Source organism: Lithobates pipiens, unplaced genomic scaffold (assembly GCF_037356315.1).
Source record: "Lithobates pipiens isolate NorthernLeopardFrog02 unplaced genomic scaffold, aLitPip1_a1.2 Scaffold_8, whole genome shotgun sequence".
Lineage (NCBI taxonomy): Eukaryota > Metazoa > Chordata > Amphibia > Anura > Ranidae > Lithobates > Lithobates pipiens.
In genome coordinates this window covers 543691809-543719744 of record NW_027507903.1, presented here as the reverse complement: position 1 = coordinate 543719744, position 27936 = coordinate 543691809, and the positions used below count along the sequence as shown (strand labels likewise).

Sequence of the window (27936 nt, the reverse complement as noted above, 5' to 3'; positions counted from 1 at the left end):
GCGTCGCCCCAGACAGCGCTAGGTTAGTGCCAGTACCGCTAACACCCACGCGCAAAGCATACACCTCCTGTAGTGGTATAGAATCTGAACAGATCAATATCTGATCTGATCAGATCTATACTAGCGTCCCCAGCAGTTTAGGGTTCCAAAAAAACGCATTGTTAGCAGGATCAGCCCAGATACCTGCTAGCACCTGCGTTTTGCCCCTCCGCCCAGCCCACCCAAGTGCAGTATCGATCGATCACTGTCCCTTACAAAACACTAAACACATAACTACTGCGATCGCAGAGTCAGGCCTGATCCCTGCGATCGCTAACAGTTTTTTTTTGGTAGCGTTTTATATTTAAATCCGGAAGGCAGTGCTTGGTTTTCGGGGTCCCGTATGTGGCTAGGCTCCCAAAAAGTCCCCCACATGTGGTATCCCCGTACTCGGGAGAAGCAGAATTTATTTTGGGGTGTAATTTGACTTATGCCCATAGCATGTGTGAGCAATATATCATTTAGTGACAACTTTGTGCAAAAAAAAGAAATTGTAATATTCCTGCAACTTGTGGCAAAATATAAAATATTTCATGGACTCAACATGCCTCTCAGTAAATAGCTTGGGGTGTCTACTTTCCAAAATGGGGTCATTTGGGGGGGTTTTGTGCTATTTTAGCATTTTATGGCCTTCGAAACTGTGATAGGTAGCGAGACGTGAAATCAAAAATTTGCACCCTTAGAAACCCTGAAGGCAGTGATTGGTTTTCGGGGTGCCGTACGCAGCTAGACTCCCAAAAAGTCCCACATATGTGGTATCCCCGTACTCAGGAGAAGCAGCAGAATATATTTTGGGGTGCAATTCCACATATAACTATGGCATGTGTGAGCAATATATCATTTAGTGACAACTTTTTGTAAACTTTTTTTTTTTTTGGTGTCATTATTCAATCACTTGGGACAAAAAAAAAAAAATATTCAATGGGCTCAACATGCCCCTCAGCAATTTCCTTGGGGTGTCTACTTTCAAAAATGGGGTCATTTGGGGGGGTTGTACTGCCCTGTCATTTTAGCACCTCAAGAAATGAGATAGGCAGTCGTAAATTAAAAGCTGTGTAAATTCCAGAAAAAAAATAAAATCGCCGATCGCCACCATTACTAGTAAAAAAAAAAAAAAAAATATGAATAAAAATGCCATAAAACTATCCCCTATTTTTTAAACGCTATAGCTTTTGCCCAAACCAATCAATCATCGCTTATTGTGATTTTTTTTTAACCAAAAATATGTAGAAGAATACGTATCAGCCTAAACTGAGGGGGGGGGGGGGGGGGGATGTTTTTTTTTTTGTTTTTTTTTATATATATTTTCGGGGGATATTTATTATAACAAAGTAAAAAATTAGGCGTTTTTTCAAAATTGCCGCTCTATTTTTGTTTATAGCGCAAAAAATAAAAATCGCAGAGGCAATCAAATACCATCAAAAGAAAGCTCTATTTGTGGGAAGAAAAGCACGCAAATTTTGTTTGGGTACAACATTGCATGACCGCACAATTACCAGTTAAAGCAGTGCAGTGTGAAATTGTAAAAAGACCTCTGGTCCTTAGGCTGAAAATTGGTCCGGGGCTTAAGTGGTTAAAGAGAAGTGTTTTTAGTGATCATCTAAAGATGGATAGATTAAGAGACAGTCGGAGAGATAGGAGTAGGAAGTTCCAAAGGATAGGAGAAGCTCTGGAGAAATCCTGGAGGAGAGCATGGGAGGAGGTGACAAGGGAGCTAGAGAGCAGGAGGTCTTGGAAGAACCAAAGAGCTGCTCGGTTGGTATTTGAGATTAGGTTAGTGATCTAGCACCCTGGCATGTGAGGACGGACGGATAGTTGTGCCATTGATCTTGACAGAAGTCAGGGGAAGGGGCACATGAAGGAAAAAAAAAAAAAAAAAAAAGTAGGGGAGGCAGACAAGCAGGGCTTCCCGTTTTGAGTTGAGCCCTGCTTTAAGGAACAGAGCATGCCAGACATTTTATTTTAGATTTGGGTAGCTTTTAATGTCATCTTGGGGGCCATTAGAGATTTCTCCACACTTCCTCTACCAGTGACTAGTTTTCACTAGAGAGGAATAGAAGGTCATCTTCAACAGGAGCACAGGCAGAAAAAGGATTCTGCTCCCTGTGGAATCCATTTCCTTGATTCCATAAAGGGAAGCAGAAGTTTGAAATCTTAAGATTATACTGCAGCCTACTGGAGAATGAAACACTGGCAAAAAAAAAAAATAACACACACACAGACCGTTGAACATTTTTTCAGCCCCCATTTTACGTGACAGGCCAAGAAACAAGCACGAGCGCTGTCATATAGAAGGAGTCACATGCTCTTCTGGAAATACTGGGTATTTTCTTTGTTATGTGTCAAATATCATGGTGATTGGTCTAAGTAAACACTTTTTGAGCAAAACCCTAAATAAATTGTAGAATACCTGGTGACGATATCGTGGAGTCTTGAGTGGGAGGTTCAGTATCGAAACTAAGGGAGAGTGGTTTGAAGGTATCCTCCTAAAGTAGAGAAATTTAAAAAAAATACTTAAAATGTCAGAAACAAAAAATTGAGTCCAATTAAAAGAACCCCCCCTCAAAAAAAACACAAAAAACAAAAACAAAAAACCACCACACGTTTTAAAAAATGTCTTTATCCTTCATATTGTACAGATTTGCAGTAGGTATTAACTGCCAGATGGCAGCAACCAAGCAGGTAGGTTATGCCACCAGGGTAAAAACATCATAGCTTTTAATCTTCTAGATGGCATACACTGTTGTCCTTAAAGCATAATTTGTATAAAAAAGGAGAAGGATTTGCTTTCCAATTGTCAAAAAGTAGTAAACTGCAGCCTTTAGAACCACAAAAAAAAAAAAAAAAAACCTGCAAGACTACGGTATAATGTGCTAGTATGCATCACATTATGAAATGCTTACCTTCGAACGAACGAAGCACTCCAGCGGCATGTGCTCTCACTGCTTACAGGGCTTCCATCTTCAACCTGGTCTTCCTTCTGGGTCTGCGTGCTCTGGCCGTCTGACTAGCCAAGTCGCGATGTCACAGCCGTAGACGCACACGGCACAAAGCTCTGAAGGGACGGCATGGGTATGCTGTCCTTTCAGAGCGCATGCGCCAGTGACATCACCAGCTGCATGCACCGTGCAAGTTTAGGAGATATTCACAGTACCTATGGCTAAGCCTTATTCTCTTTCAGTCATTACTGACGTTTTATAACATCACAAATAAGAACAAGGTAAGCCTTATTATAGGCCTACCTGTAGGTACAAGTTAAACAAAAAAAAAAAAACAAAAAAAAAAAAAATAACAAAAAAAAAAAAAAAAAAAAAAAAACATGACTTCTACTTTAACAATTTGACAGATGACAATCCCAAAACACAACCGATCCCTCTTTATATTCTTCAACTGGCCTAAATTCCCATTGTAAAAGCACGTGATAAAAATAATGTCAACTAAAAAAACTAAATTTATTGGATAATGCTTCACGCCAAAGTTGTCTAGTATCCTCAGGGATACACTAGGAGCAACAGCTTTACATAAACTACCCCCCCCCCCTTCTACCCCTTGAGCTTGTTTATCTGTTTTCTCCCCTTTTTATACAGTCTATATATGATGATTACCATGTTAAAGATCATTGTAAATTTTTACATAGTTTTGGTTAGTAACGACTGTTGTACATGCCATCCACCCAATGCCCTATAAGAGAAAAGTACAAGGGGGTGCATATATCCTTTATTTTGTATTAGCTGGACATTGATTGCACTCCTATATGGCCGCCTCGTTTTATGGTATATGTAATGGTCTTTCCTCTGACAATTATTACCCGATGTAGTGGATATAGCACAATTTTGGCTGTTGATCCTGACACTAAATTTGTACTTTTAGATTTTAAACTAGAAGACCCCTTTCACACTGGGGCGTTTTTCAGGTGCTTTAGCTTTAAAAAAAAAAAAAAAAGCGCCTGTAAAGCGCCTGAAAGAAGCCGCAACTGCAATCCCAATGTAAAAGCCCGAGTGCTTTCACACTGAGGCACTGCGCTGGCAGGGCGTCAAAAAAAGTCTTGCAAGCAGCTTCTTTGCAGCGCTGAATACAACGCTCCTAAAGCGTCCCCCTTCCCATTGAAATCAATGGGAAGCGCCTGTAAAACGCCTGAAAAGTGCTATTGGCAGCAACATTTTGTGGGCGCTTTTAACCCTTTATTTGGCCACTAGCAGGGGTTAAAAGCACCCCAATAACGCTCGAAAAACGCTGGTAAAGCGCTGCTAGTTTAAGTGGTGCTTTACGAGCGTTTTTCGAGTGCCAACATTGTGAAAGGGCTCTTAAAGCACTTGGGCTTTCACATTGGGACTGCAGATGAGGCTTCTTTCAAGCGCTTTACAGGCGCTTTTTTTTTAAACGCTAAAGCACCTGAAAAAGCCCCAGTGTGAAAGGGGTCTAATAATGCTGCAGTGCTGTAACCGAAAAGCGGTACGAAAAAGGTTTGCCAGAAAGGGGACTATACACTAACTTCTATTGGATGGACATGCGGGATCGAAACATTCTAAGGCCCAACAGTCTCCAGGTCACAGTAAGAAAAACAAACAAAAACAAAACTCAAAAAGCTCAATTCCATTGTTGCCTGTGCTCACTTCATCTCGGCAGTCAAAGTCTGGCTGCAAGAATGGCTGACAAGGGCTTTGGGGGACGGCCTCTAGCGCAGTTGGCGTGGCAGTAGCAGATACTTGTTGGCGGTATGGTGTACTTCCTTTCCGTAAAGGCGTGTTTGCAGGAAGCGACTTATCAAATAGCTCTGGGCTCAGCTCTTTTCCAAATGTCACACTTTTCTTTTTCTTCACAGAATCGTTCACCGTTTTTTTGAACAGTGTGTTGTTCTCTGAAAGCAAAAAACAAACAAGCACGTCAAATCTGTCAATGCCAGACCTCATTTACAAAAAAAGCACAGTCTAACAAATGTGTTCAATGTCGCTAAATGTGGAATTCTTGCCAATCGTTTTAGTTGGGAAATAAGATTTTTTTACTCACCGTAAAGTCTTTCATGGAGGTCATTGAGGGAACAGGAAATCATACACTGTCAGGTTATACGGATGCCCACTGGAAGGTTATACGCAGGCAAGCGAAAAACTCTAAGCCGGTGTTCTGTCGATTAGTGCAGATCATCGGATAATGCCTGCGCAGATCATCAGAGTCATTATCCGAGGATCAGCAAAGCGCAGTAATCAACGGAACACCGACACAGAGGATTACAGCCTAACCCAAAAGCTGTATACTGGTAACCGGGGACAACACCTCCCTGCATTCCTGCCCAACCAATAGAACCTCTTCACCCAACCAATAGGAACACAGGCTCAGCCAGTCACCTCAGCCAATGAGGGAGTGGCGAGCTGTGCATGCAGATCGGAGGCATTATCTAACGATCAGCACGATTCGATAGACCACCGGCACTAAATAACCCCCCATCTACTCCCAGCATGCCTTCGTTTTGTAGCAAGCAATACTAAGAGAAGGGATTGTAAACTCTGAGTGGTGTCCCACAATCCGCGTTAATTTAGTCAACTAAATTACAACTAAAACAATTGAGACGACTAAAAAAGATGACTAAAACTAACATGGCATTTTAGCCAAAAGAGTATGAGTAAATTGTAATTTGACGTCAAAATTAACACTAGGTTTGAACATGCACTACAAACCAAACACCATAAATAATAACATTCGATTTTTCACTTCAGCAGTAGATAAAATGAGTTTGGAAATTGTAGAGAAATGCATTACAATTTAAACTACACCCCTTAGATTTTAGTTGACTAAATACGACTAAAAATAAAACAATTGCAGAAGACTAAAATGGGAGTAAAATGCCATTTTATTCAAAAAGACAGACTAAAACTAAATCGAAATTTGCTGCCTAAATTAACACTGCCCACAATAGACTTCCACGAAAAGGATCTTACAGCACATATAAAAATCCTATTTTCTTTATAGTCTATTGAGGGATAAGAAGTTATACACTGTGAGGACATTCAAAATCAGTCCAACTATGGGCAAAAAAAAAAAAAAAAAAAAAAAAAAAATCAATAAGCTCACAAAAAACAACCAAAGGACAGCCTGCAAATCAGCGAGCTCCTTAAAGCCAAAAGGCCCCTTTCACACTGGGGTGGTGGGTGCGCCGGTGTTCTGGCAGATAGTGTCCTGCCATCATATAGTGTCCGCCCCGTACTGCGCATGCGCAGTACGGGGCAGAAGAAGCTTCGGACAATCTCCGAAGCTGAACGGCGCCTGCGCCGTGAGTGGAGGTGTTAGCCCTACCATCCAAGCCGACATAGGGTTCGGAAAATTAGAGGGCCCCTCGTGGGCGAGCTTCGCTCGCTGCGCTCGGCTCTTTTATTCCTACTCTATGTCCACTTGGATGGTGGGGCTAGAACCTGGACTCACGGCGCAGGCGCCGTTCATCCTCGGCTATTTTCGGAATCTGTGTTGCTGTGTACTGCGCATGCGCAGTACACAGTGGACACTATCTGATGGGGGACCTTATATGATGGGACACCGGCAGTAAACCGCCGCCATTTTCAGCTTTTACCCCCCACTAGCACCCGAGAAAGGGTTAAAACCACAGCAAAGTGCTGCTGCAGCAGCTCTATGGTGGTGGTATAGCCGCGCTGCTCCACTTATTTCAATGGGCAGGAGCGGTGTATACACCGCTCCAAAGATGCAGCTTGTAGGTGTTTTTTATTTTTTTAACGTGCTGCAAGAGCACCGCACCAGTGTGAAAGCACTCTGGCTTTCACCATGGAGAGACAGGAGCAGCTCTTTACAGTCGCCATTTTTAGCGCTGTAGCACCTGTAAAGCGACTCAGTGTGAAATGGGTCAAAGAGAAAAAGGCAAAGACCAGGTGGCAGTTTTGCAAATCTAAGAAACAGTGGCCTAAATCCAGGAGGCACCTACAGACAGTAGTAGCAGTATGTGTGCTTAGATGGGAAAGGGTGGCATTAGCTCCTCAAGATCATAAGCTTGAATACTGGTCTGAGTCACTAAGCAATGGTGAAATGAAAAGCCGGTTCACCCTTATAGGAACAATCAGGAATGGAAACGTTTTTCTGAAGGAAGCAGTGTCTGTGACATAAGACTCTCACAGAACAAAGTACATTTTGGCAATAAAGGGAGATCTGATGAACTGGAGCTGGCAGAGGAATGGAAGAACGATGTCCTGGCTGAGATAAAAGGTCGAGACTACCTTAAGTAGGGAGGAAGCTTTGAGCCTCAACACTACCTTGAACACCACCAGTAAGAGGTTCCTTACAGGATAAGGCTGCCAGCTCTGACATTCAACTTGAGAGGTATGGCAACAAGAAACTCTACCCAGTGGGTAAGTGTGGAAATGGGAACATCCTAGATAGGTTCAAAGGGTGGGTTTTGACATGCACAAATTACCTAATCCAGATACTGCAGAGCCACAGGGGTAGCTGGCAGTGAGATGTCCTGCACAGAAAGTCTTCTTCAAAAGAATGATAAATCAGCATCTCTGGAAGAAGATTGCAAAAGCCGACACCTGATACTTAAAGTAGAAGTATAGGCAATACAAGGGCCATTTAAATTCTGCCCCTCCTCCCGTCAAAACCAGCAATCTTGTGCGGCAATCTGCGCAATGTCTGGCCCTCCTCTTTCTTCCCCACCCGCTGCCTTCTGGGAGACACAGGTCCCAGAAAACAGGAGGGACCATTCAGAAAGTGCATCGCGACTCACGCATGTGCAGTAGGAAATACGCTGTGAAGCCGCAAGGCTTCACTTCCCGTTTCCTTTAGTAAGGATGCAGGCACCTGCACCCGGAGCCTATGGACAGGTTAGGTTCAGGTGCCGACATTGTGGGTTCCCTGGACAGATAAGTGTCCTTATATTAAAATAGTCAGCAGCTTTAGTATTTGTAGCTGCTGACTTCTTAGCTGAAAAATAAAAAGAATCAATCTGGTATTTCTTCAAATATATGTATGCTACTTAACCGGTTCCCGACCGGTGCACGCCAACGTACGTCGGCAGAATGGCACGGCAGGCATATTGGCGTACAGGTACATCTTTTTAAATGCCGCCCTGCCATCGCGTGCGTGCTGACTCACTCGCGTGCCAGTTGGGACCCCCGTGAGTCCGGTCGCAGGTCCCACGGCCCCCATCGCCGTGGGGATACCCGCGATCGTCTCACAGGGCAGCTGAACGGGGAGATGCCATTGTAAACGGCATCTCCCTGTTCTGCCTAGCAACAAGTGACGCTGATCTCTGCTCCATGTGATTGGAGCAGAGATCAGTGTTCCCTAACACAAAGCCCAGCCCCCCACAGTTAGTAAACACGCCCCTAGGAACACTTAACCCCTACACTGCCACCCCCTGGTTAACCCCTTCACTGCCAGTGTCATTTACACAGGAATCAATGCATTTGTATAGCACTGATTGCTGTATAAATGACAATGGTCCCAAAAATTTGTCAAAAATGTACAATGTGTCCGCCACGTCACAAAAAAAAAAAAAAAAAAAAAAAAAAAAAAAAAATAATCGCCGATCGCCACCATTACTAGTAAAAAAAAAAAAATAATATTAATAAAAATGCCATAAAACTATCCCCCATTTTGTAAACGCTATAGCTTTTGCCCAAACCAATCAATCGCTTATTGTGATTTTTTTTTTTTAACCAAAAATATGTAGAAGAATACGTATCAGCCTAAACTGATTTTTTTATATATTTTCGGGAGATATTTATTATAACAAAAGTAAAAAATTAGGCGTTTTTTCAAAATTGCCGCTCTATTTTTGTTTATAGCGCAAAAAATAAAAACCGCAGGGGTGATCAAATACCACCAAAAGAAAGCTCTATTTGTGGGAAAAAAGGGACGTCAATTTTGTTTGGAAAACCAAGTTGCATGACCACGCAATTGTCAGTTAAAGCGACGCAGTGCAGAATCGCAAAAAAAGTGGATTGGTCTTAAGCCAGCAAAATGGTCCGGTCTGAAAGTGGTTAAGCACTACCATGTGTAAATAATGTGAGTATTGTGAACGAAGGAAGAAGAATCAAATAAAAGCTATGAACAGCTGCAACCATTGGAATAGTGATCTCACACCTACAATGATACTATAAAATCAAATAATGGTGTGCCAAAATCAACCTGTGAAACAAACCTAAGCAAGAAAACACCACACTGCTAATTACCGTCAAAAACGAGTGCTGAAGAATGACTTTATATAGTATGTGACATATGGTAGAAAACCTCACTAACGTGATGAAAATTAAAACAAAAAATTATTAAAAAAATAAAATAAAAAACAAACGAATTTTTATATACAAGGAAAGAGTCTGATTTTTTAGGGAAAACTTGTTCTAATATGTGCCATGCAGCAAAAATCCAGTGCTATGTTCAACCACTTTTATTACCTCAGGGTGAGCAGGCAATAAAGTTATTGTAAAGAAACTTTTTTTTTATTTTTATTTTTTTAAATATCCGGTGACTGCCAGGTGTTTTTGCATAGGATGCATTAAGGTGAAAAAAAGGAGGGTTTACAACCCTTTTAAGAATAAAGATCTTCCAAGATCATAACAAAACACGCACTGTATCCAGGATTGCCTGCAGTCCTCGTAACATACAGGGGAACCTGCTCATTAAAGATTACATTCCTCAGATGTAGCGACCATTTGCTTTTTTTTTTTTCAGGTTTTTTACGCTGCACGATACAGTTTGATTGTGATCACCACCTCACCAGATCCTGCTGATACCCGAGCAGCTGCTGAGGAATGGAATCTTTAAGGAGCAGATTCCACTGTATGCTACGAGGACTGCAGGCGATCCTGGATACAGTGTGCGTTTTCTTATAGTCTTGGAAGATCTTTATACATAAAGGCATCCCCTCTGAGGTGTGCAGGCAATTCACCTAAGGCTCCATGCACACCGAAACTCATAAAAACGGCTGTTTATGGGAGTTTGGGCATTTTTTTTTTTCCAGGTGTGAATGGGCCCTAAGGTGTGACTTGACCCGTTTGGGTCTCCCCCCTGAGATGAGCAGGCAATTCACCTAGGAGGTGGTGGTGAACTTATCACTGGATTTATGCTGCATGGCACATATTAGAACTAGTTTCCCCCCCCCCCCCCCAAGAAGTGGGCTCTTGCCTTAGATTTTTTAAATTTGTTTGGAACTTATTTCACATTTTTTCTTTTTAGAATATCTTTTGTTGTTTAATTTTCATGACGCTAGTGAGGTTTGCTACTACGTCACATACTGTATAAAGTCATTCACCAGCACTAGTTATTGACGGTAGTTAGTGTTATTCAAATATATTTTTTTTGCACAGGTTTAGGTCTCGCAGGTTGAATTAGCGCACCATTATTCGACTTCAAAGAATCTGGTATTTCTAATACAAAAAACAGACGGCTTAACCTTAAAGGCAATGATAAATATTCATATTCAGGAGATAAAGCAGTTGCTCACCATTCTCCGATAGCTCTGGCACAGCAAAGCACACTCTCTGATATTCTATTTCATCCTGTAGAGGAACAAAAGCAGATAATTTAGATGTCTACCATTTCCTAATACAAACCTTAAAGTGCATAACAACCCAAACAGGCTCATTTCCCCTTGCTTTGACCTGGTGAATTTTGCAGTAACACTATTCCTGTGCTAAGGTGACAAAACTCACACTGTACTATATCTATGACGTAGCAGTGTTATCACCTTAGGTCAGGAAGTGTTAGGACTGCAGAATACCACCTCCTCCACATCGTCAAAACATGGGGAGGTGATGGTCTGTAGTTCACACACATAAAACTGGGCATGACTATTTTTGCCTTGTTTGAGAGAACACGGCAGCACAAAATTTCTAGATCGACAGGAACAGATATAAATGTATTCAACGTAATGTCAAACAGATTCAAGGAGAACAAATAAGAGAATAAGTTCATTGTAAGGGTTTACATACACTTTAAACTATTACTTTCACAGTGCATAAAAATACTCAGAACAGCCTTTGTTTAAAGATGGCATCTGCACATTTAGCTACCTTGTGGGGATGGGGGGAATACAATAGAGTTAAAAGCAGCCATTGGATGGAGGCTGTGATGCAACAACCCAGTTTGCCTAGTTAATTTGGTGAAGGTTAATTACTACTCCTTTGTTTTACTTTTGCCATTTGGGCTTGACTACTGCTTGTACCATTTAAGAATGACATTGCATGTATGATATATGCTTAGCTTTTTATGGGAATTTTTATCTGACGTTGGTTGTCATTTTCCTTCATCAGCCTCTAAAACTGAGCCTAAAGCGATGAGGAGATCGCCGTTCTCTATGGTAGGTAAAGCCATCACTCAAAGACTTGGTTGACAGCTCAATGCAAATGAATAGTTCCAGCAGTGCCCAAGGTGCAGCCCACACAAACACTGCTCAACAGTAGTGATAATTAAAGTAAAGACATGCATGGGTCTTATTGTGAACATTGTATATAAAGTGGAACTTGGGGAAAAAATGAATTAAAAAAAAAAAAGGGGGCGAACAGGCATGAATTTTAATCCTTTGTCCCTTCTGCATTAAAAGATACTTGGCTGCCCGTCCTTGTACAGCCAGCAGCTTCTTTGGAGCGAATTAGGAGCGGTGAACTCACTGCTCCTAAAGCGCCCTTGCCCATTGAAATCAATGTGCAGCGCCGCCGAAAAAGCGCCACTGTAGCAGCGCTTTGCGGGCAGTTTTAACCCTTTTTCAGCCGCTAGTGGGGGTTAAAAGCGACTAACACAAAACCGCCAGTTATTAGCAGCGTTTTACCACCGACGCCCGGGGTGGCTCAGTGTGAAAGGGCTCTAAGCCACCCACAAACAGCTCACTGTAAAATTGAGCAATGCTAAATCTGACTGAACTCACATGCATGCATGGTGTGAATCATCCCTAGCTGCCATAAGAGGTCAACAGCCAAGTGGGGAGCTCAGAGACACTGTACCGCTGCAGCCACAGTAAGCATAGCGCCCCTTTAATCTTAAGCCACAGTAGACACCTGTAACCCAGTTCAATAAAAAAAAAAAAAAAAGAAAAAAAATCCAATACTGGAAGCAGACTTCTGCTACTTACACACTACACAGACAAACTTCTGTGGACACCTAACTATCACAGACCTGTACATATTTGTTGGAAATCCCATTTTTAAAAATGATGTATCCCATTTATGGCTACAATGGACTCCACTAATCAAGGAAGGCTTCCAACAAGATTTTAGAGTGGGTTTGTTCTAAGTTTTTAGCCAATTACATTTTGTGAGGTCAGGTACCAACATTGGACAAAAAGATGGCTGAGGTCTGCTAAGATGCCAAGACCTTGCTCACAAACAGTGTTCCAATTTGTTACAAAGGGTTTAGGTCAGGGCTCTGCAGGCTGCTTCAGTTTCTCCACATAAAAAATAGCTTTTTAGTGTCGTGTTTGTGCAAAGGAGAACAGCCACGTTTGAATAAAAAAAAAAATAATAATAAGGACCTGCTCCAGTGTCACCACAAGGCTGCAATACACACAATTGTCTAAAGTGCCTTTAAATGCTATAGTATTAGCAGTATTCTTCTTAGCAAACGCCCAGACTCAACTTTTGGAGGGATGTCCACAAACTTTGGGCCTTATGGCAAAGCATTACTGGATAGGAGCCCACTATTTTTTTGGCCATTAAATGTAATAAATTTGGTTAAGATCATAAAAACAACTATCTGATAAACAGGTGGAAAAAACGAATTATCAGAATAGGGGTGCAAGTGACTCGATTGGTAATTTGTAGTGGTTTTGCATGGACACTCACCCTTGAGCTGCAAACTTCCTTCCTAGAAGTTTTCTTCAATACAGGTCGTAGAACAGAGCTGGAGGATGTGTGACTGTCAAAACTGAAAGTTGGATTATGGCAAAAAGTTGTTCTTGATTCCGGAGGACTCAAGAGATCTGCAAACATGACCTTCCTCTTCTGGCCTCTTGTAGAACTTGGCACTGGTGGAATCTCTTCATTTTGTACATTTACTTTGCCACGGACAGACAAACCAGAACCTAAAAACACATGAAGGGTAAATTAGTCTGAGACCCTGTCCAATCATGTGAACTTTGAAACCCTGAACTCAAAGCGGTTCTCCAGGCGCGCCCCCATCCCCAAAATGTGCCAGATGTTAAAGAGTGGGGGTGCAAATAAGCAGAAGTTGCCATTTTGGTTGAAGTTCCACTCTAAACTCCAGATTTGATGCAGATGGACTATGTATTTAGAAAGACTCTCTATCGTGCTCTCAAGATAGATTTTTTTTTTATCACACACAGTAGTATTGCAACTGCACAGTATGTATGAATCTCCATACTATAGTAGGTGAGTGATGCAATTTCCAGAAATTCTAACCTTACAGGTTTGCATTGTGCTCATTTGACCACCTGATAAAAGGCAAGGTGCCTCAAACATTTAGCATCTTAAAAACAGCCCCCAGACAGAATAGAAGATATCTTTGACATTTATTGCGCAATGAGACTGCCTTAGCAGCCAATAGAGACACTTATTGGGCAAATACTGCCATGTAGTCAGGGCCCAGAAGTAATTATTTTTGGCTAAGAAAGATAGAAGGCAATTTTACTTAAACATTTAGAAGCCGAGCTACTCCATTTAAACCCTTTTTTAGGTGAGGTGGTGCTCAAATCCAGTCTACAATAGATGAGATCTGCGAATAGAATACAGACAAGGTTTTTCTTTAAAGTGGACGGAAACCCTCATATATACCCAGTGAAGTGAACAGCCTCAGATGATACACCGGGATGAAACAAATCTTCCTACATAAGTTTTACATGTTTATCTGCTGTCTCCAGCTTGCTATATTCTTTAGAATTCTTACATTCTTATTCAGCAGTAAGAGTGAATTCTTGGCACACACTGACAGCTGATTGGAGGAAAGTCACCCCCCCCCCCCACTCCAAAAGGCAGAGGAAGGAAGGAATGTGAATAGATCAGCTCTCTGCTAATTTATAGTACCCACCCCGACACAAATTTCAGGCTGGTTTTATCTCGATTGTCGGAGAACTTGTCAGAAGTCATCATGCTGATAACAGAGGAACGAAACGGAAGACAAGACTTAAGCCCCATACACACTATCCGTTTTTCCTTCAGATTTACCAAAACGATATAATATGAGGTCAAACCTTAGGAGTTTCAATTTGTATGCAATCAGGCAGGCCCTCGCACTACATAGTTTTGGAAAACCGAAGGAAAAAGAGCAGCAGAAAAACCGATAGCGTGTATGAGGCATTATGGCTTTGGCGAGAGATTAGAAAACACTACAGATATATGTGCTTGGGTATAATTTAATGAAATCGGGCTAACATCCACTTTAAATGGCAAAAAACACCGCTCCCCAGTCCCCCATCATACTACCAGGGCTAAACAAAACCCAAGCGCCAGGTCACAATGGCGGCTGGAAATTGCATCCTGGCGCCTGGGCTACACAGCAGCAGTGGGGGCGTGGACTTCAGCCAGGCTGGCCAAAATTGAGGCCACGGCTTAGTGGCCTGCTGGAGTGGGGCACGTGCTTTCTGCAAACCAGCGCCCTCTGAAGGACGGTGCTGTGAGCCTGGCTCACTCTCACTGCCTGCCCACCTCCAACATAATCTTCCCAGTTTTACAGCTGGGGTTGAGGTTGCAGGATTGATCAGTCGCCTTACCGCCGCTGTGGATGGGGAGTGCCACCTGTCGGTGCCATCTCATTGTTGCCCATCAATGCCACCTGTCAGTGCCACCTATCAGTGGCACCTGTCAGTGTCCATCATTGCCGCCTCAGTGTTGCCCATCACTGCCATTTGTCAGTGCCCATCAGTGCTGCCATTCAGTGCCACCTCATCGGTGCCCATTAGTGCAGCCTATCAGCACACATCAGTGAAGGAGAAAAATAACTTATTTGCAAAATCTTATAACAACATTTTTTTTTTTTAAAACAGTCAGTCAGTCTCTTTCCACCTAGCATCAGGCGTGAGCAATTCTTAAAGCCTAACGCCCCAGACATGCAGTTCTGGGTGCTGGGCAGCTGATTTAAAAAGCTGGCTTCTACCTTTTTCAACTGGCTCCTAGATTAGAACTAGTACTACTTGAGCTAGTAGGATTTTACAATGCTGAAATTGCAAAAAGTAAGCATGAAAAAGTTGAATTGCAATTTTTAAAATGTTTTTTTTTTTTTTTTTGTATATGCTATGTCAATGAGGACATGTAGGAACATCAAAGTAGGCATCTTCTTAACTTGACTGGGAAACACACGTGCAGTCTCTGTGGTCAGCAAATAACTGGGCGATTTGGGATAAAGTCATTCATGACTGCAGTAAAAACCTCAGCCAAAAGCCTGTCACACCTGACGGAGCTAAGGAAGACATTGGGAACAGGATATAAGCAGAGAGCAACAGGATTCCAGGCTGCAACTGTCAGCTACATCAGTAGGCTGATAGTAAAAAGGGAGTCATCCTTGGTTGGCTTACACCCTCATGTAGGCAGCAGTATAACCTGAAGGTGAAAAGACTTCCTGTGTCCCTCAATGGACAAGGGGAAAAAAAAAAAAAAAAAAAAAAAAAAAAAAACACCACACACACACACACACACACACACACACACACACACACTATGGATTGCATACACCCAAACTCAACTTTTGGAGGGATGTCCACAAACTTTGGGACTTATGGCAAAGCATTACTGGATAGGAGCCCACTATTTTTTTGGCCGTTAAATGTAAAATTAATAAATATAAAAATGTATTCATGCAGAATTGTACATTTGCTGGGAGGCCCACAGGTGTTTTCGAAAGGTTCCCGACAGATTTGCTTATACATATAGTGTGTTTTAGAGGAGCAGAATGATTGCCGTGTTGTACTGTTCCCCATTTCAATCTTTTGCTAGTAGACCTCCACTGAAAACAATATAATCTCCAGGTAGCTTACACTCCAAGTCATAATCTTGCAGCATGGTGCTGTTCTCACTGACAGAAAACCACTACAGGTAGTGGCAATAAAGCAGTATAAAAATCATCTTGAAAAAATAGGGCACAAGTGAACAGAAGGAAAAAAAAAAAAAAAACAAAAAAAAAACAAAAAAAAAAAAACAAAAAAAAAACACATAGGTTAGAAATGTAAAATTATAGACAATGTTGGCAGATATAAGCCACAATTGAACCCTGCATTATTTTCTAAGAGTCTATGCCGCCAGCGGTTGTCCTCCTGATTTATATGGTAAAGTTCCTGCCCTGCATGACACTCCCTGTAAAACAGACATCCCCTGCTACTCAGTTTTTACCTGTGCCTCGGCTCCCAGCATGCAGCCAGTGTGGCAGGTGCTCTAACAGCAGGTATCCTAGCTGCTACGAAAGTTAAAGCCTGTTGCAGATTAAAGATTATAATAAAAATGTTATTAGTAATAAATGTCTGACTGGGCTTGTAAAGAGGGAGATCTTTGGGCACAATAAAAAAAGTATATTACGCTTGAAACTGTTAGCAGAATAAATTACATTCGTATTTGAGATACTAGAACAGTAAAATCTGCTTGGTTCAGTCCTGGATCTGTTCCAATCCAGCTGCTAGTTTTGAGTGTTCCCCTCCACATTTCTATGTTCTAGTACATTCTGTTGTAGTGTCCAGAATATAAAATAAAACCAAAAAAAATGAATGGTCATTGCAAAAACCCTCATTATAGCCACAGCAAGTGTGTGCAGACCCAAAGAGTCAAGCACACGTCTCACCAACACAGTCCCCAAAAAATAATGGGTACATCTGTAATGGCTGGACTGACCCTTCAACAGGAATGTCAAGTTTTAGGCAGGCCATACATTATAGAATTTTCCTTTAAGATTTATCAAAACCATATAATATGGAGGTCAAACCTAAATACCTTCAATTTGTATGCAGTCAGGCCGGCCCTTGCACTACATCATTGAAGGTAAATCCAAAAAGGTTCCAGCGTATGTGAAAACGGGGGGAGTCAACTGCTGTAGCTGCTGACTTTTAATATAAAAAAGGACACTTACCTGACCAGGGATCCCACAATGTCAGCACCCATCCACCAGCTTCAAGTGCAGGCACCAGCATCCTTACTAAGGGAAACAGGCAATTAAGTCTTGCATCTTCAATCTTTTTCCTACAACACATGCGCGAGTCATGCTGCACTTTCTAAATGGTCCCGCTGTCTTCTGGGATCTGTGCGTTTCCCAGAAGACATCGGGGGAGGGAGGGGGTCAGGAGTTTCGTAGACTGCCACGCAATGATGTGGCGATCTTACACGGAAGTGGGAGCGGATAACTGGTTTTGGAAGTCCCTGCACCTGGCAGTAAGCCGGGTGTACCAAGATAGCGCCGACCCAATTACGTGCACCGTGGCAGAGGAAGAAAGCTCTTCAGAGACCAGAGGATCAGTCTCTTCAGTGTGTACCTCTATATGCCACCCTGCTTCAGAAAATCTTTCTCTGAAAGCCCAACCACTCTTAGTCCTGCCAAGTTCAAAAAAGCCAAGCAGGGGTAGCTGCACAGAAAAGGAATCCGACATGGAAGGCAGCGATGCAGAGCAACCCATTCAAAACTTCCCTGGAGCAATTCCCTTCATCTATCCAGTGTCAGTAGCAAACTTGAAAGATATGCCAATTTCACAGAGACGCTCTTCATGTTGATATGATGAAGATGTTTAACCTTATTAATGCTTCTATTCAGAATCTGCAGCAGAGAAAGTCTCATGTGGAGCACAAGATGGATGATGCCTTCACTGCTCATAATAATCTTATGAATGTCTATAAAAAGAACAAAATTATATAAAGAGAATAGTGGTGAGGCTAGCAGCCATGGAAGACAGATCGCGCAGAAATAAATAAAATTCCACGGCATCCCAGAACCCGTTTCGATTTAAAACACTTTCTGCGCCAATGACTACACACACTTGAGGCTAGTGATCTTGAATTGGTGATAGAAAGGGCACATAGATTGCCCAAGCCAGCCTTCCTACCCGATACGGTGCCGAGAGATGTTTTCACTATAATCCACTATTACTATAGCAAAGAGAATGCCATGCATGCAATGAGGAAGAACCCACAATTAAGTGGAAAATTTGCAGGCATCAATATACAGATTTATCCCAAGCTACCACCCAGCACAGAAAAACAACATGTCATACATACTTCCTCTGTGCAGTTGGTTTTGCACCAATCCTCTTTCTGGGGTCCCTCAGCGGCACTCCTGACTCCCCCTCTCGAGTGCCCCCATTGGAGAGCCGTTCTCCCTCAGGGCACCCTTGCGAGCACGCTCGTGTCCTGCTGTTGCATCCATTGACAGACAGAAGGACTTGGTCCCGCCCCTCGCGTCATAGAAAGCCAATAGCTGTGCTGCCATCAATCCATCCAATCAGAAGCCGAGACCGCGGCTGGTGTGCTCATCCTCGTCACTGGAAAGACCGGTTCAGGTAAGTAAAATGGAGGTGCTGGAGGCTGGTGCATCACAGGTGGTTTTTCACCTTAAAAAGAGAAACTAAACCCTTATGGGTTTTACTTCCTCTTTGTTTACCTGCAAAAAGTAAAGCATAATGGACTACTATGCATCGCATAGTAGCCCATTATGTGACACTTACCTGCAGGAGAAGCCCACGTTATATCCCAGTCTTCCTCGCTAGCAGCGAGCGTACAGTTTTCACCCTCTTCCTTCCAGGGCCACAAACGTCAGCTCTTTGACTGGCCAGTCTCGTGACATCACTAAGCCTTAATCTAGGCTTACCTGTAGGTTAAAGTGGTCTGTAAGGGTTTACAACCACTTTAATGCATAGAATGCATTAAGGTGAAAAACCGAGGGTTTACAGGCATTCTACCTATTGAGGTTGCCATGGAAGAAAGGTGTTGTCCAACCAAATTCAGGCACGAATGGTCAAAACTGCCTAGGCGCCTCGCACATATCTACCTTGGGCGGTCCTCTGAGCCTTTTAGTCTTCTAAAATTTCTACTCCTTTTCTGCCTAATTGGCTCGTTTGTTGACCCCCAAGAAAATGCGCAGTTCACGCAGTTTCTGGATTCCAGGGCAGGCTCCGGACTCTTACTCCTTTTTTTTTTTTAAAGACATTTTATTGAATAATAAAAGGTGCACATACATTAAGTCAATGATAAGCACAAAGCACCTCGAGAAAAAAAAACATTGCTGAACAGTACAGTGCTTGCGATGTAAGGGAACAAGCATGGTCTACCATATAACATAAAACTAGAACAGAAGCGTCTTTACATGGATGAACTGTGGCAAAAGGAAGAGCAATTCCATAAAGCATAAATTCAAATAACGTAACCTTACTCCTTTTTTTTCCCAGTTTTTTTTTTGTTCTTCTATTTTTTGCATTTACATGTCATATGCTAATGAGAGACTTTATGCACTGGCACACTGATCAACGTCCTCTACTACTCATATCCAACAAAAGATGCAGCACAAATTAAATCATACATATATGAATATAAATGTACATAAAAAAAATTGGTGAGAGTGTATCAAAGTGAAAAAGAAAAAAGTGAAAAAACAAAAACAAAAAGGCAAACTAAAGCAAGGTCCCAGCAAAGAAAAAAGTCCATAGATTCTTAAAAAATAGTGTCCATCTAAATGAGCAAAATTAATTGCAGAACGAAGATTGTGACAAAGTCTTCAAAACAAAGTGCATCCAGATCACCATCCAAAGTGTATGGATAACTTGCTTACCAGAAAGCGATGACCGCCACAGCAGTCTCGCCCAGCCTTAGGGAAGTATGGTCCCCCCCTCACACCCTTGTGGAAAATCCAAGAGTCCCGCAGCTGCTATAAGTACTAAGAAACACAAAGTGAAAAGGACTTGGTGTAGTACATGGATAATAAAATTTAATGAAACATAAGTATTGCACTTACAAGAAAGGAGTCATTTATCAGCAAACAGGCAGTGTGGATACAATAAGGCGGAGTTGAGATACAACCATTGGTCTACCTCCCCGAAGGTTGTATCGCAATTCAGGCTTATTGTAATCACACTGCCAGAAGGACACTGTTTAAGAATCTATGGACTTTCTTTGATAGCACCTTGCTTTAGTTTCCTTTTCACCATTTTCTTTTTCACTTTGGTACTCGCACCAATTTTTTTATGTAGTTATATTCATATACGTATGATTTAATTAGTGCTGCATCTTTTGTTGGATATTTGCACTTTGAGTTTCTGTACTGGATTTTTTGATGTAAGCAGCTTATTTGTTACTTCACTCATTTTTAGCGCAGTGTTATCCCTAGGGTTTCACTTACCTCTCTTACACATGCTTACTGTCTGTAGAATAGAATTTAGCATTTTTTTTTTTATTATTTTTATTTTGTTTTATACAATACATATAATAAGCCACAGAACGTGGGCTGCAACCGGCCACAAACTTGCCGGTATACTACAGAAAAACAATACAACAAAACAAATGTTATCACAGAAATTTGTGATACATTCCTCCTCCCCATGTTCTATGAGATATTCTCCATGGGATGGTTACGCTCTCCACCCTCTGCTTCCCCCCACCCCATAGTAACTTGGCCAATTAAGGAGAGTTGCCCATCCCCAACTGTGCAGCGTGCAAATTCTACAATCACTCACTAATCAACTGGCCCTTCAAAACCAATCGCCCTTCTGTGTTACCATATCTACAAAAGACCTTGGGTTATACCCCAGTGTGGTTAATCTGATACTGTGTCCATGGAAGCCATACACCCACCCCCCTACCCACAACCTTCTCAAATTTGTTCAGAGCCCCTCTGTTCAAATATGTAGCCTTGTAAAAGGGTACTGCCTTGTTGACCGATGTTTTCCAAGACTCCAGGGTCGGTGACAGAGCTTTTCCATGAAAGGATGATGCGCTTTTTAGCGTAGAACAGTAACAGGGTAAGAAGGGTCCGTATGGCCCTGGTAGTGGCCAAGGGCTCCACTTAGTGTAGAAGACATACTTCGATGGACATGGGGATAGAAATTGAGGTGACCAACCTTATACAGGAGGCAATGGCTTGCCAATAATATTTATTAGTGGGAATTCCCAGAAAATATGCATGAAGTTAGCTAAGGGTGCAGCGCATCTCCAGCACAGGGAGTGCCGATTCCCAAACATCTTTCCCAGCCTAGCCAGGGTGAGGTAGATTCTGTGTAGAAATTTGTAATGAATCAATCTATCTCTGCTAGATACTAGAACACGGTCCCCCACATGTCGTCCCAATCGTCTGTCCAGCCCCTGAGCCACAACCTCCCAAGCTCTCCTACAAGGCCCCAACAGGAGGGTCGTTTCATGGAATAAATCTTTATATAGGCAGGAAACTTTTTTGCAGCGATTCACTGTGGGTTAGTAGCTATAAGTCACTGGGCTCAAGGTCAAGGGGCTCCCTACCAAATTGTGAACAAAAAGCATGCCGCAGTTGAATATACCTGAAAAAGTGAGTTTGGCAGGTCATATTTTAGTTTTAATTCAAATGACAAAATACCATTTGATACAATGTGGAGCAAAGTTTTGATACCATATTTGGTCCACACCACTGGATCTAGGCAACAAAAAAAAAGTGGGTTAAATTGGGGGTTCCACCACAGCGGGGAATTAGGGGAAATTCTGGTTAAGCTAGGCGATCGCCCTCCCTGGGCCATGACCCATGCCGTCATCACTGAGCGTATGGAGGATGTCATGGGTATGGAGCTTTTAGACTCCTGTATACCAAATACAGCGCCTCCTAGGAGCCCACACAGGCCGCTTCCAGGGATACAGAGGCGCAGTCTGCCAGCGGTGTGCCATCGTCAACTGTCCAGCCAGAAAGTATTTTTGAAAATTAGTAACTACAACTTCCCATGGTTGTTGTATTGCTAATTTGCGACGGGGGATTCTGAACTGAATTTATCCCTTTTTTTCTTTTTCGAATGGATAGGCGTTACCCAACTCTGGCTACAGACTTATTCGACAACTGGATTAGTATCCCATGGTATCACACCCGCTATTCCTTGTGCTGCTCTTTCAAAACAGTTTTAAAATTACCATTAAGTTTGCGTCTCAATATCAAAAGCCTGAACAGCCCTTTCAAAACTTCTCCCCGGCTAAACCCCAAAAAGTTCACATAAAGCTGTACCCACATATTTTTTGCCAATGCATCAACCAAGTGCAATTAAGCACTTACTTTGTAAGAAGTAATTACTGATTCTAGTGGCTGGTACATTTTGATTTGTTCTACGAATAACGTAGTATATACTATTGTCTCAGTGTATGCTTCCAATTAAGGACCAGTGTCCATTTGAAAGAACCTTTTTTTTTTTTTTTTTTTTTTTTAAAGGGTCAAATCCTTATGTAAGGGAAACCTCTTACTCGGTGATAGATGCCAACATAGGCAGTTCCTCCTCTGTAACTAGACAAACCTACTCTGAAATCTACCCTACATTGTGAAGCTTTGTATGGTGCCTGGAGGGGTCTCAGGGAGAAAATAACTTTACGTCTTTCTAGAATAGATCTGACACTTGCTGATCTATCGTCCCTTTATAAAAGTTTGTCACTACGACCATTGGCACCATTACGTGGTTGGACCATGCTCCAATAACAGTACATCAGAACAGTATAATGAAGCACCCACAATATTGTGGCACAATACCACCCGTATTGTTGTTACCCATGCTACTCACCAAGGGAAAGTTCGGAAACTTGATTTTTTTTTTTTTTAATTCAAGCCTATGGCTGAGACTTCAGCTTCTACAACTTTGTGTTCCCATGAAGCATATATTAGGGGTATTCTGCTGCAAATAGCTTCACAAGAAAGGCAACAGAGGATGTGGGCAACTAAAACTTGATAAAATCCAAAAATTTAAAAACAAAACAAAAATAAAACCCGCAAAATAAAAAGCTTGACTACCCAGGCTTTAACTGCAGAACCACAGAAATGCAGATTGAAGCTTATACAACTCATTGTACACGATCATGATAAATACCTTAAATGCCTAAGAGCCATAAATTATATGGCAATAAGGCTGGAAAATGGTTAGCACGCCAAATTTAAGCAAGACAAGCGAAAACAAAATTAGCACACTTAGTCAATCCTGCAACAGGTACTAAGATACAGTATCTCACAAAAGTGAGTATACCCCTCACATTTTTTGTAAATAATTTTATTATATCTTTTCATGTGACTACATTGTAGCAAAGTGTCATTTTCTTCAGTGTGAAGGAGTGAGTGCACAGCTTGTATAACAGTAAATTTGTTGTACCCTCAAAATAAGACAGCCATTAAGGTCTAAACCACTGGCAACAAAAGTGAGTACACCCACTAAGTGAAAGTGTCCAAATTGGGCTCAATTAGCCTGTTAGTGCTCAGATCATACGCCACACACTGCATCAAATTAGTCCACATGGCTGTCGTCCCAGAATAAAGCCTCTTCTAAAGATGCTGCACGAGAAAGCCCCCACTTTGCTGAAGACAAGCAGAGTAAGGACATGGATTACTGGAAACATTTCCCGTGGTCTGAGGAGACCAAGATAAACTTATTTGGTTCAGCTGGTGTCAAGTGTGTGTGGTGGCAACCAGGTGAGGAGTACAAAAGACAAGTTTGTCTTGTCTACAGTCAAGCATGGTGGTGGGAGTGTCATGGTCTGGGGCTGCACTGGGGAGCTACAGACCCTATTAGCACACTCGCCTCCTATAACACGATGGGAGGGGGATTTAGGTAAATCATATTCAGAGCAGGATTGGAGTCGGCACTTAAATACAGCCTTGATGCTTTGCATTGTATATCTCATTGGGAGAAAAGATTTAAAAATTCTCTATAGATGGTAGCCAACTCCAGTCTACAAATGTACAAGGCATAATTGCAGTCAAGCTGGTAACCCATTACACAAGTCAATAACCGGTTTTGGCAATCTGTTTTTAAACTGATATCATCCATCACAGGGATCATAACTTATCCTTCTCCAGAATTAGCTCTATTAGGACTTTCCATAGATAACGTCTCTAACTGTTCTAGGACAGTTGATCTACATATAATAGCAGCCGATTGACCATAACGTGCCGATGGAAAAAAGTAGCGCCTACACTTGAAGAGGTCATTCTCCACAGTGTGCTTCTAGTGCTCATATGAATACTCTTGCTATTTCTCAAGGGAATAGGGATAGGTTTCTCAATATATGGGGAGTGTGGCTAAACCTACCATCTCTTGAAAATATTAATCTACATTTGATGGAATAGGGACAGAACTGGTCTTATTCATGACAAGCGAGGATGAGTTTTTAACATTTGATTAATATTTCTTAATTTCTATATTTCTTCTAATTTGTTCATGGTTTAGTTTTAATTACTTTATAAGCTACGAGATTCTGAGACTGACTGGCAAACCGTATTCTAGAACTAGCATATAACACTGCAAACTTTTGCAATATTACTTTTGTCCCAACTATATTTATCTTCTGTATTGTATTACCACTTAACCATAACATATGTTCACATTTTGTCAGAATTTGTGCCTTATCTTCTAATGTACTATGACTTGTATGCTTAAAAGTCAATAAAAAATAAATAAAATTTAAGGTTTAAGCTCTTAGAAACTCTACGGTTTACAGAAAGCAAGACTTCATACCGGAGTTGAACACAGCGGTGAACAAACTGGAAGTTGTAGAGCCAGATTTTGAGATATTCTCCAGTAAAGGTACTTGCTCAGTTTCCTACAAATAAACAATGGAAAATCATGAATATACAGACTCTGAAAAGTCTAACTTACTGATCTATTTTCAATAAAAAGAGAAATAATGCTGCACATCTGCAGTTATAATAAATCGGCTTCTATTTGCAATATAGTTTTGCAAAAAAGATAGTTAGAAAATGAAAATACAAAATATTCAACGCAGTATCATAGAGGGAATTTAGATACTGTCAGTTTAAACTGCTAGATTGGACACTTGCAAACAAAAACTTGTAGGCCAGCCTCAAGAACTACTCTTCTCCATGCACAATTCCCCAGTTTGTAGCAAGCAGTATTAAAGAGCATCGATGGACACCAAAAAGAAAAAAAAAAAAAAAGAAGAAGAAGAAAAAGGGGTTTACAAAACAATTTTCTTTTCTCATCCATTGAGGGACACAGGAATCCAGATACTGTCAGCATGTCCAAAAGCAGTCCAACGACGCAGAAAATCAACAAATGGGCCAACAAGACATTTGAGGACTGCCTGTAGTCTAGGAACCAGGCTCTAAATCTGCAACAGAGGAGGCCGGGTTCCATACCAACAGGACTATAGGAAGGACAAAGAAGCAACCTGATGCTCAAGACCTAAAAGTAGGTCACCACCAGAGGCAATTGCTGCACAAGAAAGGGGCACAAAATCTGAAACAGCAAAAAGTTGATCAACAAAATACCTACCTAACAAGTCAAACCAGAACTAGTCCCTGTGAAGGTACATGGGGGGGGGGGGGGGGGGGGGTGGGGGGGAAGAAGACCCACATGATATACTAAAGAAAAGAAAAAACACACAAACAACCTTTGCATCCCTGACATTCTAGAGGACAAAAACTCAGTGACCAAAGGTTGTCTGACCCGACAACCAATCTCATTAGGCTAAACTTACCAGGAAAAACCCTGTAATATGGGAAAAGGCACTACAAGGCAATACATACCCCACAAGGATTTTGGATTAAGTCCCAAGTTTCCCAGAAGGAGATATCTTGGAGCTAACCTACAATCCCCCCCCCCACCGTTTAGTATAAAATGGGGAAAGGTTAGACTTCCCCTCACTTTTACCATACAGGAAGTGAGGGAAAATCTAAAACAGGGAAGCAGACAATTATATAGCCGACAAGGGTTCTATTATATTCCCTTAAACTATATATACACATACACATACATATACATATATATATATATATATATATATATATATATATATATATATACACATACATATACATATATACACACACATATATATATATATAATATATCACAGTTAGAGGTTTTCCCTTACTTCCTGTTCTGGGACAACTGACCAAAACAGGAAGTAAACGGACCTCTACCAGCAAGAGAACCTGACAGGAGTTCTAATCCTTTCCCACTTTATCGAAAACTAAAGCAAAAGCATTCGGGCTATAGGTACAATTTTGATCATTTAGGATCTTTATCTCGGTTTAGAAAAAGATAGAGATTTAAAGTGTGATGTGAAACCGGACTACCCCCACCAGGAATGTGGGGCAAATAAGAGTACACAAATGATCTGTTTGCCAAGGACATCTTGCATTGTAGCTCTGCAGCACTTTGGTTGACCAACAGCATACCTGAGTGGCCCTCCGTGGTTGTGTGGATATCAGTGGTACCTCAAGTAATGAAGTATCACACACTCTCTTCTTCTTGACTGGCGGTTCAGGTTTTTCGCATATGTTACCTGGGAAACCATAAAAGAGGATAGAAACTTTTTACATGCAGACTTGAAAAGTTACTGAACGGTAGTAAGAAAAAGGTGAGAAAACAGAAGACATACTGTATTGCCTGATCCATTACCTGCTTTTGTATACAAAACACAAAATTTAAAATTTAGTACATCTCTGCAATACATCACCAGTTCCCCATACTTAGACCTTTAACTATGCTGCAAGTACAGAAAAACAACAGTTATTTGCCAAAAATATAGTGCTTTCCTATATTGCCATTTGAGCTGACAAAGTATTTTTTAAAAACTAAGAAGTGGAACTTCGGCTTATCTGTCTCCCCCTCCCTTCTGGTGCCACATTTGGCCCCTTTCAGGGGGGAGGGGACATGTACCCGTTTGACAGGTCCACTTTTCCCCGCTTCTGGAGTACACTGTTACTTGGAAGTTCGACCCCCCTCCTTCTTGCTCCTTCACCGGGCCAATTTAAAAGCGCACTGTCGGTTTCCCATATCAGGAATGCCGGCGCCTGCACATGGCAGACAATACAAAAATCAGAACACCGCTTTAACCTCTGAAATCCCAATCACATAGCGTCTTTCCTCATCTCCACAGTCCTTCGACTGGCTGCAGTCAGCGTTCAACCAACAATTTTCCACCCAGCTCTTTCAATTTTTTAATCACAGTTTGTTGAACTGTGTGGCACCGACAGGGCCACCCAAAGCCCAAAGTTTTGCAGATTCAGCAGGAATCAGCTGAAATTCAATTCATGTATGGCCAGAGAAAATGTGTTCTTGAACAAGTTGTGCTTCGTGGATTACAATACCGGTTGAACGCCAAAGCCAGCAGAAAATCAGCATGCATTAAAAAGGGGATTCACGCCAGAGATGCAACAATAATTCTCCCAATCTAGACACTGGTTGGGTTGCATCTTGAGTATAGCATCCAGTTCTGGGGGGGGGGGGGGGGTGTATGCTGGAACTGGGGAGAATCCAGAGAAGGGCAACAAAGCGATATAAAGAGACTGGAAAATCTCAGCTATAGGGAAAGACTAAAAAACGCATTGAACTTATTCTCTCTGGAGAGGAGACGCTTGAGGGGGGCATGATAGCAATGTACAAATTCCGTACTGGTGACCCTAGCATAGGGAAGAACTTTCAGTGAAGGAGTTTGAAAAGACATGCGGCCGATCACTGAAATTGGAAGAGAAGTGGTTTAACCTTAATCTGCGTAGAGGGTTTTTTATTGTCAGAGGGATAAGGATGTGGAATGATTTTCCACAAGCAGTAGTATCAGCAGGGAGTGTCGATAGTTTATATTAAAACTATTACATGGGCATTTTAACAATCACAATATATAGTATAGGTATATACGATTTATTATTGAGATACACACTCACAGGTTGTACTGGTGTCTGTTTTCAGCCTTACCGACTATAATATGATCATCTTCAATATTTTATAAAAAAAAAAAGAAAAAATAATAATAAAAAAAATAAAAAAATAAAAGTTCTCTTAAGTCAGTCTATGCTAAAATGATGATCAAACATTGATTA

The 27936-nt window shown here is 41.6% G+C and overlaps 1 protein-coding gene across 3 annotated transcripts in view; it reads right to left on the bottom strand.

Moving 5' to 3' along the window:
• The window catches only part of CDCA2 (cell division cycle associated 2), a 67088-nt gene that overhangs the window by 21912 nt on the left and 17240 nt on the right, over positions 1–27936 (bottom strand). For all 3 annotated transcript variants that reach the window (XM_077469748.1, XM_077469747.1, XM_077469749.1), the window contains exons 5-10: positions 26293–26399; positions 24608–24692; positions 12816–13054; positions 10484–10538; positions 4653–4897; positions 2450–2525 (exon numbers count right to left, since the gene is read on the bottom strand). In XM_077469748.1, the coding sequence (XP_077325874.1) occupies positions 2450–2525; positions 4653–4897; positions 10484–10538; positions 12816–13054; positions 24608–24692; positions 26293–26399 (807 nt within the window). The remainder of the gene's footprint in view (positions 1–2449; positions 2526–4652; positions 4898–10483; positions 10539–12815; positions 13055–24607; positions 24693–26292; positions 26400–27936) is intronic.